The following is a 27,274-nucleotide window of genomic DNA, read 5'->3' as shown; positions in this document are numbered from 1 at the left end:
GGCCCAAATTAAGCTTCATAAACTGCAAAAGCAGTAGGAGAACACAAAAAAGACAAACCAAGCAGAAAGGTGCGAAGAAACGAAAACCCTCCCCGCCCCCGCACAAAGCTGGCCCCGCCACCAGAGGCACCACTCTCGACATTCTGGTAGAGGGCTCCAAAAATACCGACCCCCACTCGAACACACGCAACGTCCGTGGGCATCCTTCGTAAATGTGGGAACGGCATCAACGCATACATACGGTATCACACCTTTTTCCACCTACCCTCTTTTCACGGTAGCGCATAACAGCAATCTACTACGTGTCGTTAGCTTGGACCTTATGAATTGTAACTGCCGTTTCTACAGGTCAGCAACTTTTATGTGGCCAAACCCAGTAACAACTGCCTAGAGTTCTCTTGCATTGCTCAGTTTTAATTAATCTAAATAATCCCCCATTAAACGGCATTTCTATTTTTTCTTTTTCTTTTGCGGGGGGTGGGGGGGTGGGTGGGTAGTGGAGGCACAGGCACACAGCAAGGACACGTGTTTCAGGAAAATTCCTCTCTGTGATTAACACGATTAAGGTATGTGCATTTATCTAATAAATATTCCCACTACCCTTCAGAAAGGGCATGCCACCCATCTCCCCTCCAATCTCTCCCAGAGCAACAGTTTTTTTTAATTGGCGTTGTCTTTGTGATCTAATATGTGATCAGTTTTTATGAATGTTCCACACATGCCTGAAAAAAAATATTTTTAAAGAAAATTTTTTTTAGTGTCTATTAATTTTCGAGAGAGAAGGATCGAACACGAGCAGGGGGGGCGTAGAGAAAAGGGACACGGGATCCGAAGCAGGCTTCCGGCTCCAAGATGTCAGCAAAGGGCCCGACGCGGGGCTCGAACTCCCAAACCTCGAGATCATGATCTGAGCTGAAGTCGGATGCTTAACCGACCGAGCCACCCAGGCGCCCTCAAAGCATATTCTTTACTACCGACGCGTACAGTTCCATAAAACAGACATCACTGATGGTCTCGCATAGATCAGGGCTTCTCGACCTTGGCGCTATCCACGTTTTGGTCAGCTCATCCTCTGCAATGGGGGCAGCCATCCTGGGCATGCGCTGTGGGAGGTTCAACAGCATCCCCTGCCTTTCCCCACTAGATGTCAGCAGTACTCCCCCAAGCTGCGACAACCAACCGGGTCACTGCCAGTTGAGAACCAGCGGTTTTGCTCTTACAGGCATGGGCACGGAGGCTGCAGTGAGCCCCATCAGCTCACGAGGGCCCACCCCGAGGTGACGCCTATGCACCAGACCACCCCTCAAGGTCATCCGAACCGGAAGATTCTCAGTTGTTGGGTAAGGCAGGAGAGCACCGCTCCATCACAGAGGAGGGGACCGAGGTGCAGCTTCTGTCACCTCCTTCACCTTCCAAACCAGTCTGGCTGAGGCTCTCCCAACTGAGGCCGGGGAGCCTGGTGACTCTAGGCCATCTGCTACGGGATGTATCATGTCCCCCCTCCCCGCCCTCCACACATTTAAGTCCTGACCCTACTATTTCAGAAAGTGATCTTATTTGCAGAGTCTCTACAGAGGACACCAAGTTAAAGTGACCAGATGAGCCCTAATCCAGTAGGACTATTTGTCTATAGAAAGGAGAAAGCTGGAGACAAGCACGGAGGCAACCGGGCAAGGACACGAGGAGAAGACGGGGTCCACGCGCCAGGAAAGAGGCCTCAGCAGGACCCAGCCCTGCCCATGCAGTGGTCTAGAACATGCAGACGCCCCCCAGTCTGTGGTACTTGTGACAGAAGGCCTGGCTAACACACAGCCTCATGGCTGTACCAACGCAGGGGTGACCTGTGGGCCGCGGGAAGCTCGACGGGCGACCAGGGGCCTCTTCAGCGTTCCATCGGCAGCTGCCTGCTGGGTAGAGAAGAGGGCCACCAGCCTCTCCCTCACCCTTGCTATGTACACACCCCTGCACACCGGCACCTCCAAGTGTGCTTTCCAGCCCAGGGTCACAGATCCAGCCGCGGGCCACACCTCCAATGCAGAAACCAGCTGTGGGTCCCAAAACCTCCTCCCGCTGCTTCCTGCAAAGTCTGCCCTTCCGGCGGCTCAGGCTAGAAACCCTGGAGTCGCTCTTACACCAGCTCGGAGCCGGCAAAGCCCTCTGGCTGCTCCACCTTAACTTCTACCCAGAATCCTCTTGCTCCTCACCTCTACCCACCACCCCGGCCTGGCCTTCCTGCATCCCCCCTTGCCTCTGCGTCAAGTGTCTACACAGCCCCCCAAAATGACACTATTTAAGTCTGATCCTATCACTGTAACTCCAAGCCCTCCTCCAGTGGGTGCCCAGGGCCCCATGCCCGCCCCCTCCCACCAACCCCTGGCGGCCACCACTCTCCTCCTCCCACTCCACCCCAGCCCCAGCCTCCTTGCTCTGGTTCCAACGTGCTACACGTACTGTTGACCTCAGGGCCTTTGCAGGTGCTGTTCCATCAGCAAATCCCCCAGAAGAGTTCCTCCCTGGCCTTCCTTGGGTCACTTCACCCAGAAGCGCCTCCCTCTGTAAGAGACCACCCTTCCCTCCTCCATCCTGTTCCCCTCCCAGTGTCTCCACCTACCCCCTATCACCACCTGACAGGGCCAAGGGCTATGCTCTGTGGCCCTCACGGAAAACCCACCAACTGTTGGTAGGATCAAGAGGGGGTTTGTCTCGTTCCAAAAAGTAATTTTTTGTGCCAAACTATTTAAATGAGTGAAAAGAAGTAATGAACTGGAGAACAAGAACCAAACAACAGACAGCTGTGGGGTGTGGGGGAGTGGGCATCACTTGTCCAAGCTTCCGGGGGACCATGTGACCATGGCGATGAAAAAGCCTTGAAAACGTGATTTTGTTTGGTCCCGGCAATTCCACCCCTGAGAATATACCCCCAGGAAAATCAGCGGTGGGGACAAAGATTTGTCACATTAGTTACAACAATAAAACAAAACCAAAGGCAAACTCAAATGCCTAACAACCTAGGGCCAGCTAAGGCATTGAAGGCTGGGGCCTCCACTAGGTGGAAAACTCGACTGTCCCCTAAGAAAATGTTTAAAGACCCAGAGCCTTGGGGTGCCTAGGTGGCTCAGTGGTCAAGTATCCAACTTCGGCTCAGGTCATGATCTTGAAGTTTTTGAGTCCGAGCCCCACGATGGGCAGCACAGAGCCTGCTTGGGATTCTCTCTCTCCCCGTGTCTGTCTCTCCTCCCCTGCTCACGCACCGTCTCTCTCAAAACAAACTTAAAAAAAAAGAAGAAAATAAAAACACATAGCTGTAGAAAATATTTAATAAAAAATATGCTAAGCGAAGAGAGCAGCTTACACAGCATTGTTTACAAAACGATCTTAATTTTAGAAGCGTATGTGTGTAGAAAAAGTTCTAGAAAAAATGCACCAAAACACTGGCAACGCTATTATTATCTCTCTGACAGCTGTCGCCTGGGCCCCTCCCTCCTCTGCGCTGATTCTGGGCCGAGCGTGGGGTGGCAAGGCTTGCCTGGCCCACGGCTCCTCCTGTACACATTTCTTGGAGCGCCCTGAGTTTCTGTATTGAACACCTGCGTTTTTTGTGCCCAGCCCAGAATTCGCTGCCCTTCTGCTGAAAGCACCCATTCCCTGCAGCCCGGTGGTGACAGCCCCATTGGGGGGGGGGGGGGGTTGGGGAGGATGCACAATCAGCCCGTTCCATCCCATCTCCCAGCCCAGAGAGTTTGCTTCTGCACAAAGCATGACCCCCCAGGGAACTAACGAGAATGAATCAAATACCTTTGCCGGAGCCACCAGGAAAGAGGTGGCCTCTTTTGGGAGTCTGCTGAATTGGGCAGGCCCGTGGGCCTGCGAGAAGTATTGGGTGACCCCCAAGAGGACAGTGGGCCTGCCGTGAATGAGGACAACAGACAGAAAAGTGGAGCAGGCGGAGAGGGAGAGACGGGGAAGGGGTACACAGGACAAGAAACTCCCGATGACGGAGTGCCCAGATCCAGCCATACCTGAAACTTATTACCTAATTACCGCTGTACCTGGCTGCCGAGAGCCCATCAATTTCCCTCCCCTTTTTCTAAGCCAGTTCAAATGAGCCTTTCTGTCCCCCGCAACCCAAAGAATCACGCTAATACAAAACGCGGCACCGACAGAACGAGGAGAAACTTCACAGAGAAGCCCGCAGACCGAGCGCGCAGCGACACGAACGCACGTGAACGCTACTAACCTGTAGATGGCAGAGATGACAAATTCTGCCCCGTGTATTTCTGCCTCAACTTTTCAAAAATGGGTACGGGTAAACCCCATCCTGGGGATTTTCAAAATGTTTAAATCTTTAGGAAAAGTAAAACCACCAAAAATGCCATAGAAACCAACCGCCCATGGCGACTCACCTCCCACGTCCTGGCTCCTCTTCTCCAGCTCCAGCCCAGCGATCTCGCTCAGCAGGGTGATGCCGTGCAGGAAACTCTGCTCCAGGACCAGGCTCTGCGCCGCCTCCAGCTTCTCCAGGGCCTGGGCTCCGGCGCCCGGGGAGGGCAGAGGCCTGGCCTGGGGCAGCTCAGCAGCCGCCGCCAGGGCATTCATGCCAGCCAGCGGGTCCTCCGGACCAGGCAGAAACTGGTCGGAGCCTTCCTCCTCCAGGAAGCAGGTGCCGCCGGGCACAGGCGCGGCCTCCCGGGCCTCCAGGCTCAGGCGCTCTCCGTCCCCGGGGGGCACGTCACAGTCTGCCAACTCCAGGCCGGGCCGGGGCTCGCTCGGGGGCGCCTGGGCTAGGCCTTCCTCGGGCACCGCCTCTACCACGGGCACAGCCATGGGCACGTCGACGGGCACCTCCACCGGCTCCTCCTTGGCCTCCACCAGCGTCTCCGGCGTCAGTCGCGCCCCCAGGTCCGGGGCGGCCGCGCACGATTCCGTCCGGCCGGGTGAGGCGACCCGCGCTTCGGCCCCCTCCGCGAAGTCCGGGCACCCGGGGGCCTCCGCGACCCCCTGCCCTCCGGCGCTCGGGGCCTGGGCCTCCAGCAGGCCGCCTCCGCAGCCGGCCGCGGGGCTCGGGGCCGCCAGCGCTTCCTCGGGGGGCAGCGCCAGAGGCGACTCCAGCGAGGGCAGCTCGGCGGGACCCTCGTCCATGTCCTCCACCTCCGCCTTCACCTCCCGCTCTGCCAGCGCCTCTCCATCCGGGCCCTCCCGCAGCGGCTCCGGGATCTTGGAGGGGGACAGGCGGATGGGCTTGTCTTCAGGCGAGAGCGCCAGGCGCTCGGGCCCGTCGGCCGGGAGCGGCACATCGGGGGCCAGGCCGTCGGCGTCGGCCGCCGCCGTGGGCTGCAGCAGGAACGGGTAGGGCCTCCCGTAGTGCGGCGGCAGGGCCTGAAACGGGTACCTGGGCGGGAGATCTGCCAAAGACACGGACAGTCAGCGGAGGCCCCTTCACCCGTCGCGTCTGACACCCCCCGTGTCCCCCCATCAACACCCACCCACCAGGCGGGACAGAGCCCCGTGGCCACCCTCCGCACCCGGCGGTCCTACACCAGGCGGCATCGGGGGACCCCTGCTGCCTTTCCGCACGTCCAGGCCACGGAGACACAAGTCAGCCGCCGCCCCGTCCCGAGGGGGCCTCAGGACTCAAAGGCAGAAACCACGGTCGGCTCTCTCTTTCTCTGGCCCCCAACGCCTCTGCGCCCGGCACGAGGCTGGCCCAGAAGCAAATGCTCCGTAGGCCACCAATGGTCTTGACCCGGCGGGGCCTCCTTTGGCCTCCGTTCCCGCCTCACCCCATTCAAGTGGAGTCGGGGCAGCCCAACTGTTCAAAAATAACGGCAACACGGTGCTGCCCTCCACGTTTCTACTCTGAACCCCCGCCCCCGAGCGTAGCCGCCCAAGAGCAGGGCGGCACGTGGCCAGATGTTCGCGGTGCTTCTGCGCAAGCTCCGGGTGCTCCACGGGAGCCAGACGAGGGGGAAAACGGGTGCCTGGAGCGGCCCCCGGGGCCAGGCTTAGTGCCGGCCTTTAGCACGGCATCGAATCTCCCCAGAGAGGAGCAGTCACTTGCCCCAAGATTCTGGTGGTAGCAGAATCTGAATCGGAACTCAAATCCTCCCGAGGACGCTCTCACGCTCTGAACGGCCGCCGGGGCAGAGGGACGCCATTAAGGCCACCTGCTGCACGTCCCCACTGGCGCAGGGCAGGGGATGAGTGCCTGTGCTCGAAGCACACGGCAGAGGGTGGGGTCGGGGTCCAGTAAGGGCGTGATCATCGTGACAACCCTGCACGTGCCATGTGCCAGGAGCGCTTCCTTTACCGTTCTCGATTCGGTCTGGTTAACGCTGAGAACGAGTCCTTCTGAAGGAGATTCTAACGTCACGCCCATTTCCCTGACTTTACTACCGAGGTGGGGCTGGAGAGAGGCTGTGTCCAACCCACGCACGCATGCATTCACTCCAGAGCCTGGCGGCAGGCCCAGTACGCCACAGGTGCCCCGCAGAGACAGAGGAAGGAAGGGCTGGAGAACCGGATGGTCAATGGACTGGCGGCGATCGGTTCGACCAGAGCCAGACCCGACTCCGGTCTGGGCGACACGCGCCCCCCACGCCCACCCCAGGGTCTCAGCCACACTCCTACCCGAGAACAAGGCCTGGAAGGGGCTGGGGGCTTCCTTCTCCAACTCCAAGTCCTTCTTCTCGACGACATTCTCGGGCGCCTCCTCCTTGCGGGTGACACCGGGAGTGGGCGGCGGGGAGGCGGGCGGCGGGCTGCTGGGGTGGGAGCTGGGCGTGGCGGGGTAGGCGTAGGTGGGCGCCTTGGACACATCCTCCAGCTTCTGGATGACCTTGGCCTTCAGGGCAGCCACAGGGGAAGCGCGGGGAGATGGCGGCGGGCTCACGGCCTTGCCGTAGGTGCCCGTGGGGCCGGCGGCCAGGCCGGGGGGCTTCCGGGGCAGCAGCCCAGGGCCCGGGGCGGCCAGGCCGGCCTTGCCTGCAGCCTCCAGGCTCCGCTTGCTCACCTTCTCCTCCATCTCCACCCGATGCTCCTGGGCCTTCAGCCGCTCCTGCTGGGGAGGGGGCCGGCAGGCAGGGTGAGCACAGCACGAGCCATCGCTGGGCACTTGCCCAGGCCCTGGGGTCGCCTCAAGCAGGGCCCAGCATGCAGGCTGCCCGCCCTCCCAGCCTGCTACGGACATTCCGTCGTGGCTCACGTGTAACAAGCACAGCATTCCTTGTGGAACCCCAGACGGGGCTGGGCGGGGTGGGGGGGGGCTGTCTGGGGGGCCACCGGGGCTGGCGGGGGCCTCCAGTCCAGACTCCGGCCCCACCGGGAGCCTCAGTTGGCACAAGGGGGACAGGGCAGAGGCGTGAGGCTCCTGACGATGAAGGAGGTACCCCACTCCCCCCACTCGTATGGCTTTAGGATAGCTATCTTCACAGAGAACTCATTACCCGCTGCGTGCTGTCCTAACACCTTTGGGTCTCAAGATGCCGGGAGTGGGGGTGGGGGTGGGGGTGGGGGTGGGGGTGGGGGGGTCTCTTCCTACATTTGATGGCTTTTGAGGAAATGGCAGGGAGCTGCTCGAGAAGAGCCAGTGCTCGCTGGGGGGCAGGGAGCCAGGGGGACCAGGCGGTCAGCACATAGAACACGCTGGCACCGGCTACTCCCACGATTATTAAATCTCACTGAACGATCCCGAGGACATAGGATCACCGGCATCGCCACTTTCCCAAGGAGGAGATCTGAGGCCCAGAAACGTGAAGTCACTGGCCCAAGGGCACAGAGCCAGGCATGCCAGAGCTAAGGGTCAAACCCAGGCCCCGTCTGCTGCACAAGCCACCACCGTGGCCTCTGCACGAAGGGAAAGCAGCGAGGCCAAGAGGACAGACGTCCCGGAGCACCTGCATGTAGGCAGGAGCGCCGTTGGCTCCAGGGAGCCCACCCACACGGGGAACCAGCCCCTCGTGGCTCCTCCCGCACGGGATCAGTTAATGTGGGTGTTAGAGGCCAGCCCTGGCCCAGCCCAGCTGCTCGAGGACGAGGTCAGGCCGGGCTTAGGAATCCGCAGGAGGCCCCGGGATCTCCTCAGCAGCCCACGCAAACTTGCCCAGTCCAGCAGGCTGCCTCTCCTGCCTCGGTTTCCCCGTTGCTCCCTGCACCCTGCCCCCGCACGGCTCCACACACCTCTGGGCCTTGCCCACGGTCAACTCCTCCAGGTCTGGGGGCAGACGCCCGCTGCCTCCTCCAGGCGGCCCTCCCCGACCACCAGCCCCTGCCATCCTCTGTCTCTGCCTGCGGACCCGTCTGCCTCTCCCTCTGTGGGGGGCTCGGGAGGGTCATCCCTCGACCCCCGCCCACCAGCAACTCACCACCAGCTGGGCGCTCCTCTGCAGCTCCAGGGCCTGGGCGGCCTGCTGCTGCAGGTACAGGAGCTCGTGCTGCCGCAGGAGGCGCTGCTGGGAGAAGAGCTGTAGCTGCTGGGCGTGGTGCAGGGCGCCGCGGCCCGGCGGGTACAGGGCGGCCCAGAGGGGTGGCGCCGCGGCCCGCTCCATCAGCTCCGCTGGGGGCAGGACGGACAGTAAGGCCGTGCCCGTCGCCCCCCTCTACACACGGGGAGGCTGAGGCCCCCAGCAGCGGAGCCTCTACCCCCTCCCCTGTCCCCAGCCCAGGGGACACGGGCCCTGTCCCCAGCCCAGGGGGGACCGCGCCCACACGCGGGGACCCCAAGCTCTTCCTCCCACCACACCCGATGGTCTACCAAGTGGGCTCCCATGCAATGGGAGGCACCAGGGCAGGGGGGCCAGGGCAGGGGGGCCAGGGCAGGGGGGCCAGGCCCCAGGTGGGGGCAGCCTGCTTTGGTTCTGAGTAGGAGCCCATCAGAACAGGGACCACCATAGCGTTATTACCCGGGGAAACCCCAGACATCAGAACATCCCCTAGGCGCCCTGGTCTAACTCCCACCCCGTTGTTCTGGGCAGACGCCTGTCCCCCAAGAAGGCCCTTGGCATCTGGGTCAGGCTCTCCAGGCAAAGCTACCACAGCCACTGCCCCCCACCACAAGGCCACCACTTACCAAAGTGAGGCAGGTGATCGCTGGGAATGACCACGAGCTGGCCTGACTGGGGGTCCCTGACGAACTGGTAGGCCGACGGCAGGGAGCCCCCCAGGCCAGGCGGGAAGGCAGGTGCCATGCCCTGGTGCAGAGGTGGGGGGCCCAAACCTAGGAGAGACCCAGGCCCGGGTCAATGCTAGGGGCCGGGGGCCCAGGACGACCCCAGTTCTGTCCATTCCCGAGACGCCCCCTTCCTGGGGTCTCCGTGCAGGAAGCCGAGGGGTGACGGGCTGCAAGCCAACCACCCCTGGGTACCACCTCCAATTGGGCTCAACAAAGGGACCCACGAGGCGGGTGTCCTAGCAACTGTCCTCTTCAGACACGTGAGGGAGCCAAAGCGTCTGCAGAGGGACAAGGCCCGGGCCCCAGCAACAAGAAGACAGAAGCCAGCTGGGGGCGTGGGTCCCACACGAGACTCCCCTCCACCCACAGTCCTGCCCCAGCCCCGTTCCAGTAAGAACCACGTCAGGCCCGCTCCGTCCTCAACCGCCAGACAAGGGGGAAGTCGCCCGCCCCACACCTACCGTAGGGGTGTCCGGCGAGCCACATGGACGCGCTGCCCGAGCGGGGCAACCAGGGGGGAGTGGCCAGGTGGGCTGCGGGGTCGGCGGACCAGCGCCCCGAGCCTGCCAGCGACGGGCCACCGGTCACCATGAGGTTGGGGTTCAGGCCATTAGCAGCACAGCTGGTGGGGTGCAAGCGAGCCAGGTCAGCCAGCTCCTTACTTTCTCTGGAAGGAGAACAGAGGCATTGGCAACCGCCCAGCTGGCCAGGGGGACGTGGGAGAGATGGGGTGTCGCCCCAAGTACCCAGGGGACACCCAGCGTAAAGAGGGGCGGGCTCAGCCTCAGAACAGAAGGGCCCCCGGGGCTTTCCCCCAGGAGGGGGACCCACACTCACTGTAGAGAGCGGCTGTGGGGCCACCTGGCCTAGGATCAGGGGCCAGGGCAGCTCGGGCTCTCAGGACAGGGGCCCCACCCACTTAGGGTCGCCCTCCCTGGCCCCTCGCCCCCCAAGCCCTCACCTAAGCAGCTTCTCCTGGTCTCGGTCCAGCCGCGCCCCCAGCAGCCGCTCCTCCCGGTGCCTGGCCCTTTCGTCCCCACAGTCGTCATCAGCTCGACCGTGTCCTGAGAGGAGCAGGCAGGCAGTGAGCCCCCAGCAAGCAGCCCCTGCCGGCGCACCTGCACCCCCCCCCCCCCCCCCGTCACCCGCCCCTGAGTGCCGGTGTGGACCTCGCCAGGGCAAGTGCGGGTGCCGCTTCACCACTGCTGTGCCTCGAAGGCGGGTTCTGGGGGCGGGGTGGGGCGTGGCGGGTCAAGACGGAGGGGAAACCACAACCCAAGAAAGCAGCACAGCCAGACCCAGGTCCCAGGGAAGCACCTGCCACGCTCAAGCCCCACTGCGGTCCCGTCGTGGTTCTGGCTGTTGCAGACACGTGGCTAAGCCTTCTCAAATCAGGACAGTAAAGTAAAACTAGAGAACACGATCCACGTCAGGGGGAAGGGGGGAGGAGGGAACAACGTGTGAGCTGCCCCTTCGGCTCTACCTTCCATGAGCTGCCCGACCCCCGGAGAGCCCTCAGAGCAGAGAAGGCGGGTCCCCAAGTCCGGCCTGGCACACAGCCGTCTGGTCCGTCCCTCCTCCCCCCTGCCACCTTCCACCAGCTCCAGCTCCTGCCCCGGGCCCTCTCTCGGGGTGTTTTCCGCACAAGCCAGAACCCGGTGCACATGTGGCAGCCCCGGGCAGGCTAGGGCACGGTCGCTGGCCACAGTGGCCTCACAGAAAGCAGCTGAGACGCTGCTCAAGAGAGAAACGCACTGGGGCTGGCGCCCACCCCGCTGCATCTCGAGAGGCCCGGTGGACCTGGGAGGGGCGCGCAGGGAGGAGGCCTCGCCTCGCCGAGGCGCCAGCAAAGGCGCTCCGCGCCAGACCAGGGGTCAGGCCGCGGCCCCCGCACTCAGGGAAATGCTGCCATCAGCCATCTCCCCTTCATGTCTCCCCTCTGCCCACCCAAAACTGGGAGCGAGCAAAGAACAGAGCCCCCAGGAGAGGCTCGGCAGGGTGCGCGGTTTTTCCCTCCCAAGCCTTCAGGAAGGCGGGGGCCTGACAGCCCCAAGACAAAGGACAGGAGCCCGGAGAGAGGCACACGCCCGTGGACCAAGCACACGAGGAGACAGACAGCAGCGCTGGGGAGGGGCGCACCCCAGAGGCAGGAGGGGACACTGGGCCGGGAGACCACCTGGGAGGACAGCCTGGAAGTCCCAGAGGCGGGCCAGGACGACAGGGAGGTGCGGTGAGCATCTAAGGCCAACAACGGGGGCATCCAGAGGCCAGGCAGGAGTGACGGCGGGCGAGGGAGCACGTGTCTTCACAACCTGGCCCCTGTGGGACACCGAGGTGCCTCCCTGCTACGTCGACTATCCGCGCGGGCTGCAGTCGGCAAAGTCGCTGAGCCAACTTCACTTACACCAGCTCAGAGTTGCTGTGGTCTCACCCCGCCCGGCCCGTGGCAAGCAGGGGAGGGGCCCTCAGTGGGAGAGCAGTGCCACGGCCAGCCTGGGGGGAGTGTCAGTGTGGTTCCTGTAACCACAGGGATCCTGAGACCACCCACCTGCTACATGACGGAGTAGAGGGTCCCTTTAGGGAATCCCCCGGGGTGGTCAGGTCCGGAAGGGCAGCCCAGGCTTCAGACAAGGCCAAGATGTGGAGGACCCCCCCAGAGTCCCAGGGCCGGGCTGGGAAATTAGAGCATGTGCCCCAGCTCCCTTCTCCAGGCGGAGATGGCCTCCCAAGCCCATAGAAACCCCAAGGGCCCTCCTGCCCAGCGACCCACCCTGCATTCAGGAACAGGACTTAGCAGTGACTCCTGGAGTCCCCAAAAGGGACAAGTGCCTAGAGGGTCACCTAGCCCCGAGCCCCCTTGTCCGATGTCTGTTGCCCTGTCACCACTCAGGGTGTCAGTGGCTTCCCATCCTGGGCCCTGTCTCCCACCACAAACCCGTCTGCAGGCCCCCCCATCTTGGAGCACCCACCACCCCCAAGGTCACTCGAGTCAGAGCCCCAGACAGCCCCGTCCGAACATGGCTGGTCTCTGAAAAAGCGTGACGTGCCCCCCACTACCTCACCCCGGGCTTGGCCGGACTGCAGCTTACACCCTTCTCCTTCGGCCTCAACCTGTCCCCTCTAACCCCTGTACACACCTGTCCCTCCTGCAGAACCCCGGCCCCACAGAACCATGCCCCGGTCACCATGGCTCTCTGTATTCACCACACTCAGGGCCACACACGCTGTTCCCGACACCCAGAGTGCCCTTCCCCTAGACTATTCAGCCTTTCCTGTCAGAGTTTAGCTGAAATGCCACCTCCCCCACGAAGCCCTCCCTGACCACCTCTCCATCAAGCTCTCGTTTCTCTCCCTCCCCGCACTGATCACGACGGATTGCTGTTCTGCTCGCTGGCTGTTCGCCATCTGTCTTCTCCATCAGATTATGTACTGCTCTGGTTTAAGGAGTCCCACTCCCGCCTGTGTGCCTCCTTCCCTACCCAATACCTGGCCAAAGGGAAGCTACTTGATAAACACGCAGAGAACAAATTAACGGATAAATGAACCGAGAGAGTCACAAGAAGATAGCCAAGAAGAATGAGATAAGCAAAGGCAAGGGCAAAGGCCCTCAGACAGAAGTCTGCCAAAGAACATCAGGGAGGCCATGGGGGCTAGACAGAATAAAAAGAAGGGCGCAGGAGGGGGAGACCACAGAAGGGGTGAGTATAGACTGTAGGGCCTTGTGGGCTGTGGAAGGGAATGTGGTTCAGATTTTGTTCAAAGTGAGAAGGGAAACCAGACGGCCCATCACCTCTCCGTGCTGAGTTCCAGGGTGGTGGGAGGCCAGCTCCTGCACGAGACAGACGTGCGGGGCAGGTGCGGGGCCCCCTCCAATGTCCCAGAGACACAAGACCCCATCCCGGCCCTCCAGACATGAGCTGTGGAAACAACCCACATCTCAAGGCCACTTCTACTCGCAGGAGGCCCCCGGATCTTCTCCAGGCATTCACTCATTCAGGAGTCATCAACCCAGGAGGTAAACCCCAGCCGTCTTCCCGCTCTAGGTTAGGAAACTGAGGCACAAGAAGACAACAAAGCCACCTGCCCAGGTCACGGCACCGACTGACAAGGAGGCCTCCTGGCTGGGATCGGAGTCTGAGCGGGTCTTCCAGATCAGTGGGCTTCCTGCGCTTCCCACGGAGAGCGGGCACGGGATGGGTGCCAGGGAAACGGCAGCCTTGCTCCCGGGGCCCACAACCATGCGGTGACAGCCTCTCCAAGCGGGGCTGAGGCTGGGACCGAGGCCTGGTGCCCTGGCCTCCGTGAACCTGTCAGCAGATGTGGTTGCCACCGGCTCCGGGGTCTGGGCCACCGCCGGGGCTTACAGTCAGGCGACCCCAGCTCTGCCTGGAGCCATGCGGGCGCGTCCTCACGACCCCTCCCCCCAGATCTACCCCTAATGTGACTCCATCACAGAGCTGATGCCAACAGGCGAGACGAAGAGGGAAGAGACACAGGCCTGGGCCGAGGGTTCAAGCTCAGTCTGCCTCTTCGAGCCCGAGCCCTGGGACCCTGGCCAAGCCACTTTGCCTCCTCACCCACTCTCCCCAGGGGTGAAGCTGGGAGGGTACCAGAGCCTGGGCTGGTTCTACCTAATGACTGAGTTCTCCCACGGCTGTGCCGCGCTTCCGGGCAGAGGCCACGGATCGCTGGGACTCACAGGCGTAGGTCACGCCCCTCCTTGGTCCATCTCAGGGCCCCTGAGGGCCCACAGGGACGTTACTCCGGGAGGATCTAGGACTCACAGGCACTGTCAGAAGCTCCCAGACCCCAACACGCTAAATGCAAGCCAAGAAAAGGCAGGCCTGTTCGTGAAGCACCTACTATGTGCCCGGCAGCCAGGTGGTACATGTGGACACTGGGGCCCAGAAGGCTCAGGCCTCTTGTTCAAGGTCACGGACCTGACAGACAGATGGGACATGAACCCACCGACAGGCAGAAGGCTCACTCTGAAACTCTGAGACGACAGGGAAGATGGGACGAGACCGGGAGACCCGGGCTGACGGCCACCCACTCGGCCGGGGGCGCCCCCCACTCCTGCCCTCCCACAAGGGCGCCCAGCACTGGGGAAAAGCCACCCCGTCCTATGGGAACGGTTTTAAGGAGAAGAACCCGCTGCCTACTTTTCGACGGGCGGCGGCACCAGACCAAGCCTGCTCCAGACCAATCCCCGAACATCTCACCCCAAACCCACCAGGCCCTCCCTCCTCCCCCACGTTCTGTCGCAGCGTCACACACACGTGCTCTCACACGCATGCGCGTGCATTCCCTCACAGACCTTCTCTCACACACGTATGTTTTCTCTCACACGTTCTCTCTCTCGCTCTCCTAGGACCCCATGGACACAGGGCCCTCGGGCATGAGCAGGTACTCTGGGCTCCGACACGAGCTCAGGGAACTGGGAGCCCCCGAGAGGGGTGCCATGCCGTGTCATGTGAGCATCCTCTCGGGCAAGGACCCAAAGAGCTCTGACCTCGCCGGGGGGTCCCTGGGGGCAAACCTCTGTCCCAGCAAGAGGACCCGTCCAGCACCGAGCCAGCCACCCCCTGGCCAAGGGTTGCTGCCCACTCCCCCTCCAATCCCAGTATAAGGCAGGGCCTGGGGCCAGCTCCCCAGGTTGGAGGACGGGCCTTCCTGGCTCAGGGAAGAGGGGACGAGGGAGGCCCCACAAAGAACCACGGGCTCATTCAACAAACATCCAGGAAGCGTCACTCACTCTGAGTCACCTAAGCCGGATAAAGACCCTCGGCCGGCCGCTAGCCTGCATGCCAACGGGTGGGGCGAGGACCGGCAGGAGTCCCAGGGGGGCCCGTGCCTTGCGGGCTTCATCCAGCGCATCCAGGAGAGCAGGGCTGAGCCGTCTAGAGGCATCTGGGACAGGAGAGTGGCCACGGACGGAGAATAAAGCCCAGAAGTCAGCACAGGTGGGCCAGAAAAAGGAAGTGATAGGGACCCAGGAGTGAGACACCCAAGACACCCAGGTGGCCTATGGGGTAAAGTCTGGGAGGTGCAGGGAAGGGGGCCACGTGGGTGCCACAGACAGGGGCCCACAATGTGGCCAAAGCCTAAGCTCACAGCTGGAACGTACGGGAAGCTGGCTGGACACTGGGGACAGAGACGCAGGGAAAAAAATCCAGGTCGACCACTGAGAAGTCACGAGAGCAAGGCCAGTGGGACAGATTCCCGGGCCCTTACCCCAGTCCAACAACCCCACACCACAACACACTTAACACCCTCCAGGCAGAGGGTGCGGCCTAGTACCCAACTGTCGAAGGGTCCTTGGCTCAACAATGGGCAGACCAAGGCCAGAGTTCTGATAAAAATGCCACAAATACCAACCCTCCCCAATCCCATGAAGGATTCCAACAGCACGATATGCAAGGGACACAAAAAACACCATCAACCAAGTTCTGGGAAAATATTCAACCTCACCAATAATTGAAAGAAACGGACCGTTCTTCCCTACCGAAATCAGCAAGCATTTTTTAGGCACTGAGGCACCGAATGTCCCATGAGACCACTAGGACCCAGTTTCTGTCCATCGCACTCGGTCATTCATTCATTCATCAAACACCTACTCTGGCACCAGGTCCCACACTAAGCACTGGGATGATGAACGAGGCAAGGCAGTCACCCCCCTCAAAGACTTAGGATTGAAGGCCTCCAGCTGGCCTGTTCCTAGGAACCTATCTTAGGAAATGACTCAAAATATCAGGAAAATGCAATGCACAAAAATATTCAATGCAACATTCTAAACACGAACACATCAGAGAAGGGAAAACGAGAATGCCCATGAGGAACTGTCAGCTGAGCTATGCTGTGTGCTCTAGACACAGTAACAAAAGCCATTAAAAGATTATACAAAGAGGCGCACCTGAGTGGCTCAGTAGGTTAAGCATCCGACCTGGGCTCAGGTCGTGATCTCACGGTTCGTGGGTCCGAGCCCCGAGTCGGGCTCTGTGCTGACAGCTCAGAACCCAGAGCCTGCTTCAGCTTCTGTGTCTCCCTCTCTCTGCCCCTCCCCCACTCTAGCTCCGTCTCTCTCAAACATTAATAAACGTTAAAAAAATTTTAATCATACAAAGATCTCACAGTCACACAATACCAGGAAGGCAGGGAGAAGGTGACAGGTGGGACACAAGACCCACCTTTAACGTTGCTCAGTGACAGGGAGCGCTCCTGGTCTGCTAGCCCAGGCCCCAGCCGGCCACTGCCGCCACTGTCCTTCTGCCGGGCCACGGCCACCGCAATGCCCACGGGTGGGTGTCGCACTTCTGCCTCCCCCTGGGCACCAGTGCCCTCGCGCCCGAAGGCCTTGGCGCTCTCGGGCCTCTCCGGGTCCCGCTTCAGCTGCCGGCCTCCGCCGGCCGCAGGGCCCGCGGGGTGTGGCAGGCGGGCCTGGGCGCGCGGGGCGCCCGTCGAGGTGGGGGCAGGCTCGGGTTTCATGGTGCCCAGGCCTCCGAAGGGGCTCTTCTTGCCGCAGCCTCCGGGGCGCACGGCCACGGCCTCGCGCGCGAAGCTGCCGCTGTACTTGATGAGGCTCTGCATGGCCGAGGCCTCCCCGGGCCCGTGGGCGGCGGCGTGCACGTCGGTGCCCGGCCGGGCGCAGGCGGCCGCCGCGCGGGGCAGCGCGCCCCCGGGGTCCAGGTAGGCCTTCTTGGAGGCGGCCGCCGCCTCCTCCTCGGCGCGGCTGGCGTGATGATGCTGCGCGGCCAGCACGGCCATCTGCGTGGTGGCGAAGTTGCCCAGCTCGAAAGGCTTCCACTTGGGCTCAGGGCCGGCGGGCGGGGGCGGCCGCGCCGGCTCCAGGCCGAAGAGCTTGGCCGCCTGCTGGGGGGCGGCGGCCGGCCCGCGGGACGCGCGCTCGCAGGCCCGCGGCTCGGCCTCGGGCTTGAGCAGCTCCTTGGCGGGGAGGTAAGCCCGCGCGTCCGGGGAGGCGCGCGCGGCCCGCGTCGGCGGGGCTTCGGCGGGCGGCGGCCGCTTGAGCGAGCGGATGACCGAGTTCTTCTCGCGCAGCGCTTCGGGCCGGTCGGGGGGCGGCCGTGGAGACCCGGGCGGCGCCTGCAGGACGCCGGGCCTGCCCGCCTCGCGCTCCCGGGCCCGGGCGTCGCGCGCCTGCGATGCGATCTGGATGGGCCCCGGGCGCTCGTCGAAGGCCTCCACGGAAGGCACGAAGGTGGGCGCCACCACGCGGTGCTCGCGGCCCGACTCGCGCGCCGCCGCCGCGGCCGCGGCCGCCGCGGCTGCCGCGGGGAAGATGGTGTAGACGCCGGCGGGCGCCGGCTGCGGCGCGGCGAAGGCCCCGGCCGGGGCGGCGGGGGGCGGGGGCGGGCCCTTGGGCGGCGGCGGCGGCGGCGGGAGGGGCGACGGGCAGGGGCAGGGCCCGGGCAGCAGGGCCTCTGCGCGCCGCAGCCGCGCGCTCTCGTCCTGGCGCGCCGCCTCCTTGGCCACCAGCGCGGGGAGCCCCGCGTCGCCCGCGCCGTTGCAGAGGCTCAGCGCCGGCGGCGGGGGTGGGTTCTTGCCCTTGCACTCGGCGGCGGCGCCCGGCGCGCGCGGCGGCCCCAGTTCGGCCAGGAAGGGCGACAGGCGCTCGGCGAGGCGCGGGGGCCCGCGGTCCTGGCGGCCCTCCGCCCGCGCCTCCTGGGTCAGGTCCACCACGCCGCGTGGCCCCGCAGCCTCCTCGCGGGCCCTCGGGTCCTTCTTGCCGAACAGCGGGGGCGGCTCCCCGCGGCCCGCCCGCTCCTTGGCCGCACCTTCCCGCGAAGAGCCTTTGGCCGGGGCGCTGGAGGAGTGGCCGCCCGGGGTCCTGGAGGAGGGCGCGTGAGAGTGCAGGGCGCCCGGAGCCCCTGGGGCGGGCAGGTAGAAGCCGTCTACGGAGAAGAGAGAGAGTGCAGGCGTGAGCGAGTGCCCCCTCACCCCGCCGACGCAGAAGCCGAGGGCCCCTCAGGGGCGCCCTGCAACCCCAGGGTTAGGAAGGACGGTCCTGCACAACGCAGCCCTTGGAGGGCAGGCTCCAGAAATGGAGGGTCTGGAGGTCATAATCTCGCCTCGGCCACTGACTAACCTCTCTGGGCCTCAGTTTCCTCATCTGGGAAAGGGGTAGAGGCCAGGGTTGTCTTTCGAGCCTACAGAGAGAGGGTCAGGCGAGTACAGCACAACTAGAAGGCACCAGAAGGCTGGGGGGGGGGGGAGGGGCTGGGGAGGCCCTCAGGAGCAGAGGTCTTGGAAAACAGAGGGGGTGCTGCCTGGCATACTGGGTAGTGGTGGGGACCCCCAGAGAAGCCCCTCAGAAGGTACCCTCCAACCCATCTCCCACTCCCACCCCGATACCTTTCTGGGTATCGAAAATGCTGGGCTGGCCCAGCTGGCTGAGGAGGGGGCTCCCGCTGCTGGGGGGCTCCAGGTGGTTCAGGTGGAGGTAGGATGGGTACAGCCCGCTGGGCAGATGGGAGAAGCCTGGAAGAGAGAAAAAGTCGGATTGGCCCAAGGCATGGCCTCCCAACAGGAACTTCCTTCCATCCCGCTCTTTTTCTTGAAAATAAAATCTTTTAGCCGTGGAGGGAGCCCCTGGTTCCGGGAGCCCTGAGATCTACGACCAGCTCCGTAGAGCAGGCTTGCCTCCCTCTAGGCCCAGCCAGCCCCTAGCCGCTCGAGCCCTCAAATCCCCACCGGAAGAGGATCCGAATGGCTCCAACTAAGCAGCAGATGATGATGATGATGATGATGATGATGGGGGCTCTAATCACAGGCCAAGCGCTGCCAACTGTCTTGCCTTTGTTATTCTCATTTAAACTTCAGCAGCACAAAACTCTGCGAGGCGGATACTCTTAACATCCTCACTTTACAGATGAGAAAACAGGCTCAGGGAGGACCACTGGCCCAAAGTCACACAGCAGAGGAGCCCGACTGTGAACGGAGGTCACTGGGACAGTTAACCTCAGCCCCACACAGACCACGTCGGGTGGTTTACTGATTTAATGAGTCCCTTCTGCTGTGTGACCCAGAGCAGGTCGATCACCTCTGAACTCAAGCCTGCCCAGCATCTCCAACTGTCAGGTCTCCCAGGAAGGTGCCGCCGGGAAAGAATTCCTCCTGGGGAGGATCCTTCCGGTGAGGTCTTCCCACCAGGGATGCCCAGAATGGGGGCTTTGTGGGACAGAGAAGACAGGAGAGGGTAGCCACAGAGAAAAGAAAGGAAACATCTAAGAGAGCACGCAACGGAGGCCCAAGAGCCCCTGAGCAGGGCCCAGAAAGCCAGGCCAACTGGCGAGCAGGCAGGTTGCCGAGCACCGGGGGAGGGTCCTGATGCTCTGCCTGGGCTGGGGGTCCTACGGGACCAAAGGCCACTCGGAGACACCTGAGACTCGGGTCTCGGGTCTCACGTGCCCCCAGTTGTTCCCTCCGAGGCCAGAGATGCAGGCCCTGTCCCTGGCCACACCGGGCCCACGTTTCTCCCACGGCACCACCTGCTAAAGATATTAACCACAACCCCAGAAAAATCAAGAGCACCTGATACACGTGATCTCTTTCAAGCACTGAAACATCGCATCGGATCCCTCTGCTTTCTCGGCTGTAGAGTGGACCCGGCGGTCCTTACCTCACAGCTTGCTGGGCGCATAAGATGAGTGCAACGCAACGCACATAGTAATAAGCACCCTACGTGCTTGGAACCGTTACTGCATATGCGTTACTGCGTGGCACTTGTGACACGGAAGAAAAGGGAGTCGGGAGGGGCAGAGGAGCAGGCTGGTGGCACGCAGGCACCAGAGGCACAGTCTTAGCTCTTCGGGTCCCTCCAGCCCCACCCTGGCTGAGTGAAGAGGGAGGCTCAGGTGGGACCGCAGCCCCAAAAGACTGCCCACCTTCCCAGGCCTAGAGAGGCAGGACCACCCCCTCCTGGTGAGCCCCTGGCACCGAGGAGAAAGTGGGGAGACAGTGCGCTGCGAAAGACCCCAGAAAGCCCTCGGGTCTTCAGTGGACGCTCCCAGGACCCAGCATCCAAACTCCGCCAGAGGGGGGGGAAGAGCTCAGGGTCCCTCAGGCCCATCCCTTCCCCGACAGAGGGGACCGTGGCCCTCACTGCAGAACTGCAACAGGAGGACCCGATGACCCTGGTCCCACTGCTCCCAACACTGCTTATCGAGGGTCCCCAGGGAGACCGCGGTGACCAGAACTAGGCCCTGCCCTCAGAGCTCACTCTGGCGGGAAAACGGATGTCTCACAAATAAACACACAGATAAACCTGTCCTTCAGGTGAGAGGTGGGCCAGGGCAGGGGGGTGGGGATGCGGGTAGCTGAGCCCTAAGGGATGAACAGTGGGTGAGGGCCCACAGCGGTGGGAACAGCTTGTGCAAAGGCCCCGTGACAGAGACCAGAGGAAGCACTGAGTATCTGAGGAACAGCAGGGCAGCTGGATGACCAGGCCTTGTCCCCCCACCCCCCAGCCACGGCAAGAGAGAGGCCCGGAGGTGGAAGGGAGTGGGCAGGATGGAGAGGTGCCAAGGACAGTGGCCCACAGCCCTCAGCCCCGCCCACCTGGCACACTCCTTACCTTCATGGGCATGAGCGGCCCACAGCTGCACCATAGGCAGGTTGCTGGGGGTAGGGGAGCGGAAGGAGAGGTCAGAGGGCAGGGGCACGGGGCTCCCATGGGACGAGGCTGAGGGCCCCATCCCGCTGGCCACAAAGCTGCCCAAGAAGGCCTCGCCTGCAGAGAGAAGGGGGGGGGGACTGTCAGGCACCCACCAGGCCCCCACTGCCCGGCCCAGCACCCCAGAATCCCCATGTCTCCCCCACTTCTTGGAGCTACCACTGGCAGGGACACCAGAGAAGCCTTTCCGCCCCACCCCTGACCCTCCGGCTCAGGATGGGTCTGGTCACCTCGACCAGATCCCCCGGGACTTGAAAAGGCTGCAAGTGTGGCCCCAGAGGAGCAGCCAGAAGGACGCCCGCCACCAGAGACCCTCACCTCCGGGGCACCCGGCAATTAGCAAGAGGGCTCTCCCAACCCCAGACCCAAGCGGGACGGTCTCCCCACCTGCAGATGAGAGCTGAGGTGCGGCGGGGGACAGGGACCTCCCGAGGCCACAGAGCGAGGGGGTAGGGGGTGGGGGGGCCCGTGGCCTAAACCCCTGCTCACGTTGAGCTCCTGGATCAGGGGGGACCCCACGAGTCGGAGAGCGACCCCAAGGCGGCCCTGGTCAGACCTGAGGCGTTCTCGGCCAGCATCGGCCAGCCCGGTGCCGGAAGAACCACGTGCCCATTTGAGGCACCAGGAAGCTGCTGTTCGGAGGTGGGCAGTGCCCGGTCGCACAGCCAGGGAGCCCTGACCCGGAATACACACCCCGCAAGCACCCCACAACTACAGCGGATTCGCGAGAGGAAGCAGCGAAAGACCGAGAGCAATGGGCCATCCTTCCAGAGAGCAGAGCATCCCACCCAAGGTCCCTCGGATGGGGGTGTGGTGGCCAACTGCTACTCGGTAGAGTGGCGTGCCGGGGCCTGGCTGGACGTCGCCTACCCCAGCCACGCCTCACCTGGCCAGGCCCACCCCAGAAGGGATGCCCCCTCGCTGCCGCCGGCCAGGGGCGCTGGCCCTCAGGATCCATACACCCCACCCTTCAGGGGAAGATCCCGGCGGGCCTCCGGGTCACAGGCCAGGGGGAGGCCTGGGAGACTTGGGCGGGGGGCTGCCCTTCCCTGGCCTCAGGTCGCTCATCAGCAAAATGGGAATACTAACGCCTCCCTTAAGAACCACAGTGAAGAGGAAAGCACGCACCGCAGGAGAATAGTAACAACAAACGGCAGCCTCGCCCAGTCACTGACGAGCACCAGTCTGGGGACTGAATCCTCCCCCCAACGCCCCCAGGAGGAGGGGCGGAGGCCTGCACACAGAACCGAGCATGGCGGGGATGTCCGAGCAGCCAGCAGGAGCCAGCTCTGGCCAGCCCGAGCTAAGGGCTGCCCGTGTGCCCCCTCGGGTAACCTCCCCACATCCCTGTGAGGCGGGCACTGTCTGCAATGACCCAGACGAGACACCATCGGCGGCCCCAGCCCACGGGGGAGGGGGGGGGCTCCCAGAGCCCCGTCCCACCTCAGGGTCCCCAGCAGTGCCGTATGCAGTCTGTACACGACAGGCGCTCGCTTACTACCTCCCGGGGGCACAGGATGCCACCAAGTCCACCCGGTCCCTTTGGGGGTACATGCAGGGAAACAGCAGGAGGACACCTTCTGGCCACATGTGCCATCACCGGACCCCGTGTCTGCGGAGTCCCCGTCCTCCAGCCCGGCCTCACCCAGCCCCCTCACCGGACTCCAGCGCCAAGCCTTCGGGACCCAGGGCCATGGCGGCCGGTCAGGACACCCATGTGGCCCGAGCCCGGGCAGCAGGGCCTCTGGGCCCCGCCAGGCCCCAGGCTTCCTCCTTGGCAGGCAGGCGGGTAGAAGGCTCCGGAAGCCAGCAGCCAGAGGTTTGCGCAAGGGCTTACATCAGCCACCAGCTCTTCCTGCCTCGGGCCTCGCGGAAGCCCGGTGGCCCGGGCCTGCCCCTGCCCAGGCTTGTGAAACCCGCCCAGCAGCACCCAAGGCCCGGTGGGGCGTTGGTGCCCGGATGCCACCAACGGCTCCCGCCCGCCACAGGGGCTCAACGGCGCCCAAACTCCCTTCCCCGGGCCCGGCGGGAATTCTGGTGCCCTGGCAAGACCACGCGGGCCAACGTGTGCCCCTCCCAGACCAGAGCTGTGCGACGCTGTGGAACGGGCACACCGTCGCCACCCCACCGCCAGTCACAAGGACGGTTACGCACGACAGTGGCGTTCATTTGCACATATACCCTGCCCCCCCCCTCCCTCGCCGTGCTCTCCCCGAACTATCCTCCCGAAGCCGCCGAGCGATGGATCTCGGATGCAAACCAAACACACTTCCGAATGCCGGTGGCTGCCTCCGTTCCGCCCCCAGGTGTCCTTGTCGACCCCCCCAGACCCGGCCCGTTTCCCCCTTAGGTGGGGCCTTCCCGGCGCCTCACCGAAGCCCCTCCAAGCCCCTGCCAAAGACACTTGGTAATGCGGATCCCTCCCCGCAAGCAGGTCCCCTCCCTGCAGGCGAGAACCGCCAGCCTCACTTCCTGCCACCCGGGACCAGGCATACAGCAGGCGTCAACTCGTGGACTGGCTACACGAGCGCCATTTCTAATCCTCCGATGGCAAAGGCAGATAGACACGCGTCAGGATTAGGAGACAGGGTAGTGCTCCCTTGGGCAGCGCAGATACTAGGGGGAGGGGCGGCCCCTGACCCCTGAGGACACCCACCAGGCACCGTGCCAGGCCATCCTGCCCGGTCTCCCTGGCGTGGAGGACAGGCAGCTGACCCCCACCCCACACCGCCAGAGCCTCCAGGCTGCCGTCCGAGGCCCCGGCCCATGCCCCAACATCCCTGGTGCTCCTCTCAAAGTCTAGGTACACACCCCTGCTCCTCACACCCGCCCCTGGGGACCCGGTGATGGCTTCCTAGCTCCCCAGATGTGGGTCTCAGGGCTCCGGGGGACAGCGACAGTCAGGCCAGAGCCCAATGGTCTCTCCCTAGACTTTGCTGGACATCGTCCCGCAGGGCCCGAGGTGGGAGGGGCTCTCCCTGCCACCCACCGCAGGCTGAGCTCGAGGCCCGGCCCCCACCCTGGTCCCAGGCCGCCCCCTGGTGGCAAGAGGTGCCGCCTGCTCACTGGCCGCCTTGGAAGCCAACACCAATGACCTAAAACACACGTGTAACCACAACAAATTACCGTCATCCAGAATAATAACGGCGAACGCTAAACAAACAGGCTGGGCCACCTGGCACCACTCATGCTGAAACCACTTCAGGTTCACACGTGGTCATTTGTGGACTCTTCTCGCCGGCACGAGGACAAGCAACGATGGCAAGTCACAGGGCGCTGGGCAGGGCGCGGAGCTGGGGCTGACCCCAGAGCCCAGCAATCGGCTCTGCAGCCCTGCGGGGCAGTCACCCATAGGAGAGTGTTCCCGCTGCCCCGCTCGCCGTTCCCAGCAGGCCAGGTGAATAAATGACACTTACGGCCCCGTAACCAACAGCGTTGGACACATGCTCTGTATCGGTGCTGAGTTAACACATCTTTAATTTTCTGAAATTTTCATGAGTCTAGGGGCACCTGGGTGGCTTAGTTCAGCGTGCAACTCTTGATTTCAGCTCAGGTCATGATCTCGCGGTCTGTTGAGTTCGAGCCCCGCGTCGGGCTCTGCGCTGACCGCTCGGAGCCTGGAGCCTGCTTCCGATTCTGTGTCTCCCCCTCTCTCTCTGCCCCTCCCCCGCTCGTGCTCGGTCTCTCTGTCTCAAAAATAAATAAGGACATTAAAAAAAATGTTTTTTACCGTGTTTTAATTTTAAATTAATTTATACTTAATTTAGCTTCAGTCTGCGAGGGCCTCTCCTTGCTGGAAACTAGACTGGGGCCAGGGACGAGACCTCTGACAAGCCCGTCCTCCACCCCAGGAAGGGAGGTAACAGAAGGGTCCCCAGGGACGACAAAGAGACAAGACCCTGGCTCCAAGGCCCACTTGCTCTGTGACTCTGGGCAAGTTTCTCGGTGTCCCCAGGCTGTGTGAAGTGGTCACATGGTAAAACATAACGTGTAAGATGCTTTCGTGAAGTGCCACGGGAGGTCAGCTGCCATTTTGACTGTCATTCTCGTGATTTTTCGGTACAAACCCTGGGGCTCGGAGAAGCAGGGCACCTGCTCAAAGTCGGGGTGTGGAAGGGACCACTTCCTCTACCCAAATTCCCTCTGTCCTCCCTTAAAACTTTAATTTTGCAACCAGAGTGCTAGTGATGGCCCCCTACGAAGGCACTAAATGCTACTGAATCACACACTTCCGAACGGTTAATTTGAAATTCATTGTATGAATTTCACCTTGAACTGGACGACAACAACAACAAATGATAAGCTCTCCTCTCTGCTGGCTGGTAGACCAGCCTCTCTGCCCAGAGCGCCCTGATGCCCGGCGCAAGGCAGGCGGTCCCTGGGCTGGCAGCTCCCCATCCTGACTCACCCTCCCACAGGCCTGGGAGCGCAGGAACTTGGTTCTCCTCATTTTACAAAGAAACTGAGGCTCAGAGCTTGCCTGGGGGGACCAAGTTGCTGGGACACTGCTATAGACACACTGTCACACCAAGCCCTCAGCTTGGGAAGCCCACCATGGCGGACCCCTGCCTCTAGTCCAGTCCTGGGCCCTGAGAGAGGGAAAGTGAGGGAAAGTGAAGGAAGTCCCTCCCCCAGCCCCCTCCCCCACCGCCACCCTAGGAGGTGCTTGGAAAGTGGTCTTCTCCTTCTCTGGTCCTCAGTGCCCAGGGAGAGGGCAAGGATGCCCCAGGGGGGCCGAGGAAGGAGGCACTGAGGCCCAGCTCTCCGGGGGAAAGATTCAGGGTCCCTCCAGGAGCATAAGCAGCAGAGAGCTGGGTAAGGTCGGCCTTAGCTCCCCCCTCTGTGCCCCCTCACGCACTGAGTTAACAGGCCTTCCCCAAGCTGGGACCACCACCATCCCAGCCCCTCCCACTCCACACACTGCCAGCCATGGACAAGCACCCCAGGATCGCGGCAGTGAGCTATGGATTTGGGGACACCGGCCAGCCTGTTTTCAGCCGTCACCACCCCCCTCACCCACACCTGGAACACAGGAAGCGCTTCCGAGGTTTGCCTACTCTGAGGCTGGCCAAGGTCACCAGAAGGCAGCACCTGAATCCAGATAAGGTCCGTCCTTCCGTCTGTCCATCCATCCATCCCTCCTTTCTTCCTTCCCTCCCTCCCTCAATGCTTATGTAGGCCTAGTGTGTGTCAGGAGTTGGGGACTAAGCCCATCCAGATACACTCTGTAATGTGCTATGCTATGCCCATCTGCTGCCAGACACCCCCCATCCCCCGGCCAGAGTAACAGGCCACCTCAGCTGGCCAGGGGAATCCTGCCTCTGTAACAGATGGAAGTCACTGGGGACCCTTCTAGTCCTGCTCTGGTGGGAGCAGGGAGGGGTACTTGGCGAGATCACGGTGGGTACAAAGGTTTGGTAAACGATGAAGGATTTTATCACTCCAAACGGGCTGGGCTGGAACATGGAACAGCACAGCCTCACAGGCTGCACCCCAGGGCCTTTGCACCTCAGCCTGGAATCCCTTCCTCCCTCCAGATACGCCAAATGGTCTGGAAACTCCCATCTGTATAGACCTCGCTCCCTTCTCTGATACCCCAAGTGACGCTTGATGAATACGGCCTTCCCTAACCATGCTATTTTATTTATTTTGCTAACCACGCTATTTTGGACTGCGACCCACCCCACCCTACACCCTTTCCTGCACTATTTTTCTCCATAGCGCTTATCACCATTTATCATACCAAGCACACATTAGTTCCTTCTTTATTGTAGCTCCTTGTTTATTGTCCCTCTCCACCCACTGGAACAGGAGTCGGCAAGCTTTTTCTTGAAAGGGCCAGATAATAAATCATTTAGGCACTGAGGGCCTATCTTGCCTGCTGCAGGGAAAGCAGCCACAGACAACACATAAACTGTTGGGCTCTGTGCCAATAAAACTTTATTTACAAAAAACCGGAGGTACACCTAATTTGGCTAGGGTCCGCAGACCCTTACGTTACAGTGTGGGTTTGTTCCACCCCAAGTGCCCCCTACGCTGCACACAGAAGGAGCTCAATTATGGAGGAGAGGGATGGGCGAGGTTATGATCAGCCAGAGCCTTTCCTGAGACCCTGTTTCACAGCCAGCATTCGGTGTTCAAGAGGCTTTGCTTCATTCTGTCTCCCCACCCCCCTCAACCCTGGGAGGGGAGGATTCTTAACTCTTCTGCAGATGAGGAAATTGAGGCTCTGACTCCAAATTCTACACTTTTCCACTCCGCCACACCACCCAGACGCTAGACCCTATTTGCCTGGTTTCACTCCCAGCAAAGCCTCCCCCTAACCAAAACAGAACAAATCTATCGTCCCTTTCTATTTAAAACGTTCCGGCCTCAGAAAGGAGCTGTATCCCTTAAAGTGTCACCAAAGGCTATCAGAG

General features: G+C 62.3%; 1 protein-coding gene across 1 annotated transcript in view; it reads right to left on the bottom strand.

The window, feature by feature from the left end:
* TNRC18 (trinucleotide repeat containing 18) overlaps positions 1-27,274 on the bottom strand; it is an 84,840-nt gene that overhangs the window by 43,499 nt on the left and 14,067 nt on the right. The window contains 9 exon segments of the mRNA XM_053894112.1: positions 4,404-5,402; positions 6,628-7,057; positions 8,361-8,551; positions 9,065-9,211; positions 9,628-9,833; positions 10,128-10,230; positions 16,354-18,075; positions 18,536-18,661; positions 20,757-20,912. Of these exon segments, the coding sequence (XP_053750087.1) occupies positions 4,404-5,402; positions 6,628-7,057; positions 8,361-8,551; positions 9,065-9,211; positions 9,628-9,833; positions 10,128-10,230; positions 16,354-18,075; positions 18,536-18,661; positions 20,757-20,912 (4,080 nt within the window).

The sequence above is a fragment of the Panthera pardus genome, unplaced genomic scaffold (assembly GCF_024362965.1).
Source record: "Panthera pardus isolate Hobbes unplaced genomic scaffold, ASM2436296v1 HiC_scaffold_4, whole genome shotgun sequence".
NCBI classification, from domain to species: domain Eukaryota; kingdom Metazoa; phylum Chordata; class Mammalia; order Carnivora; family Felidae; genus Panthera; species Panthera pardus.
This window is presented reverse-complemented; position numbering and strand designations above follow the sequence as displayed.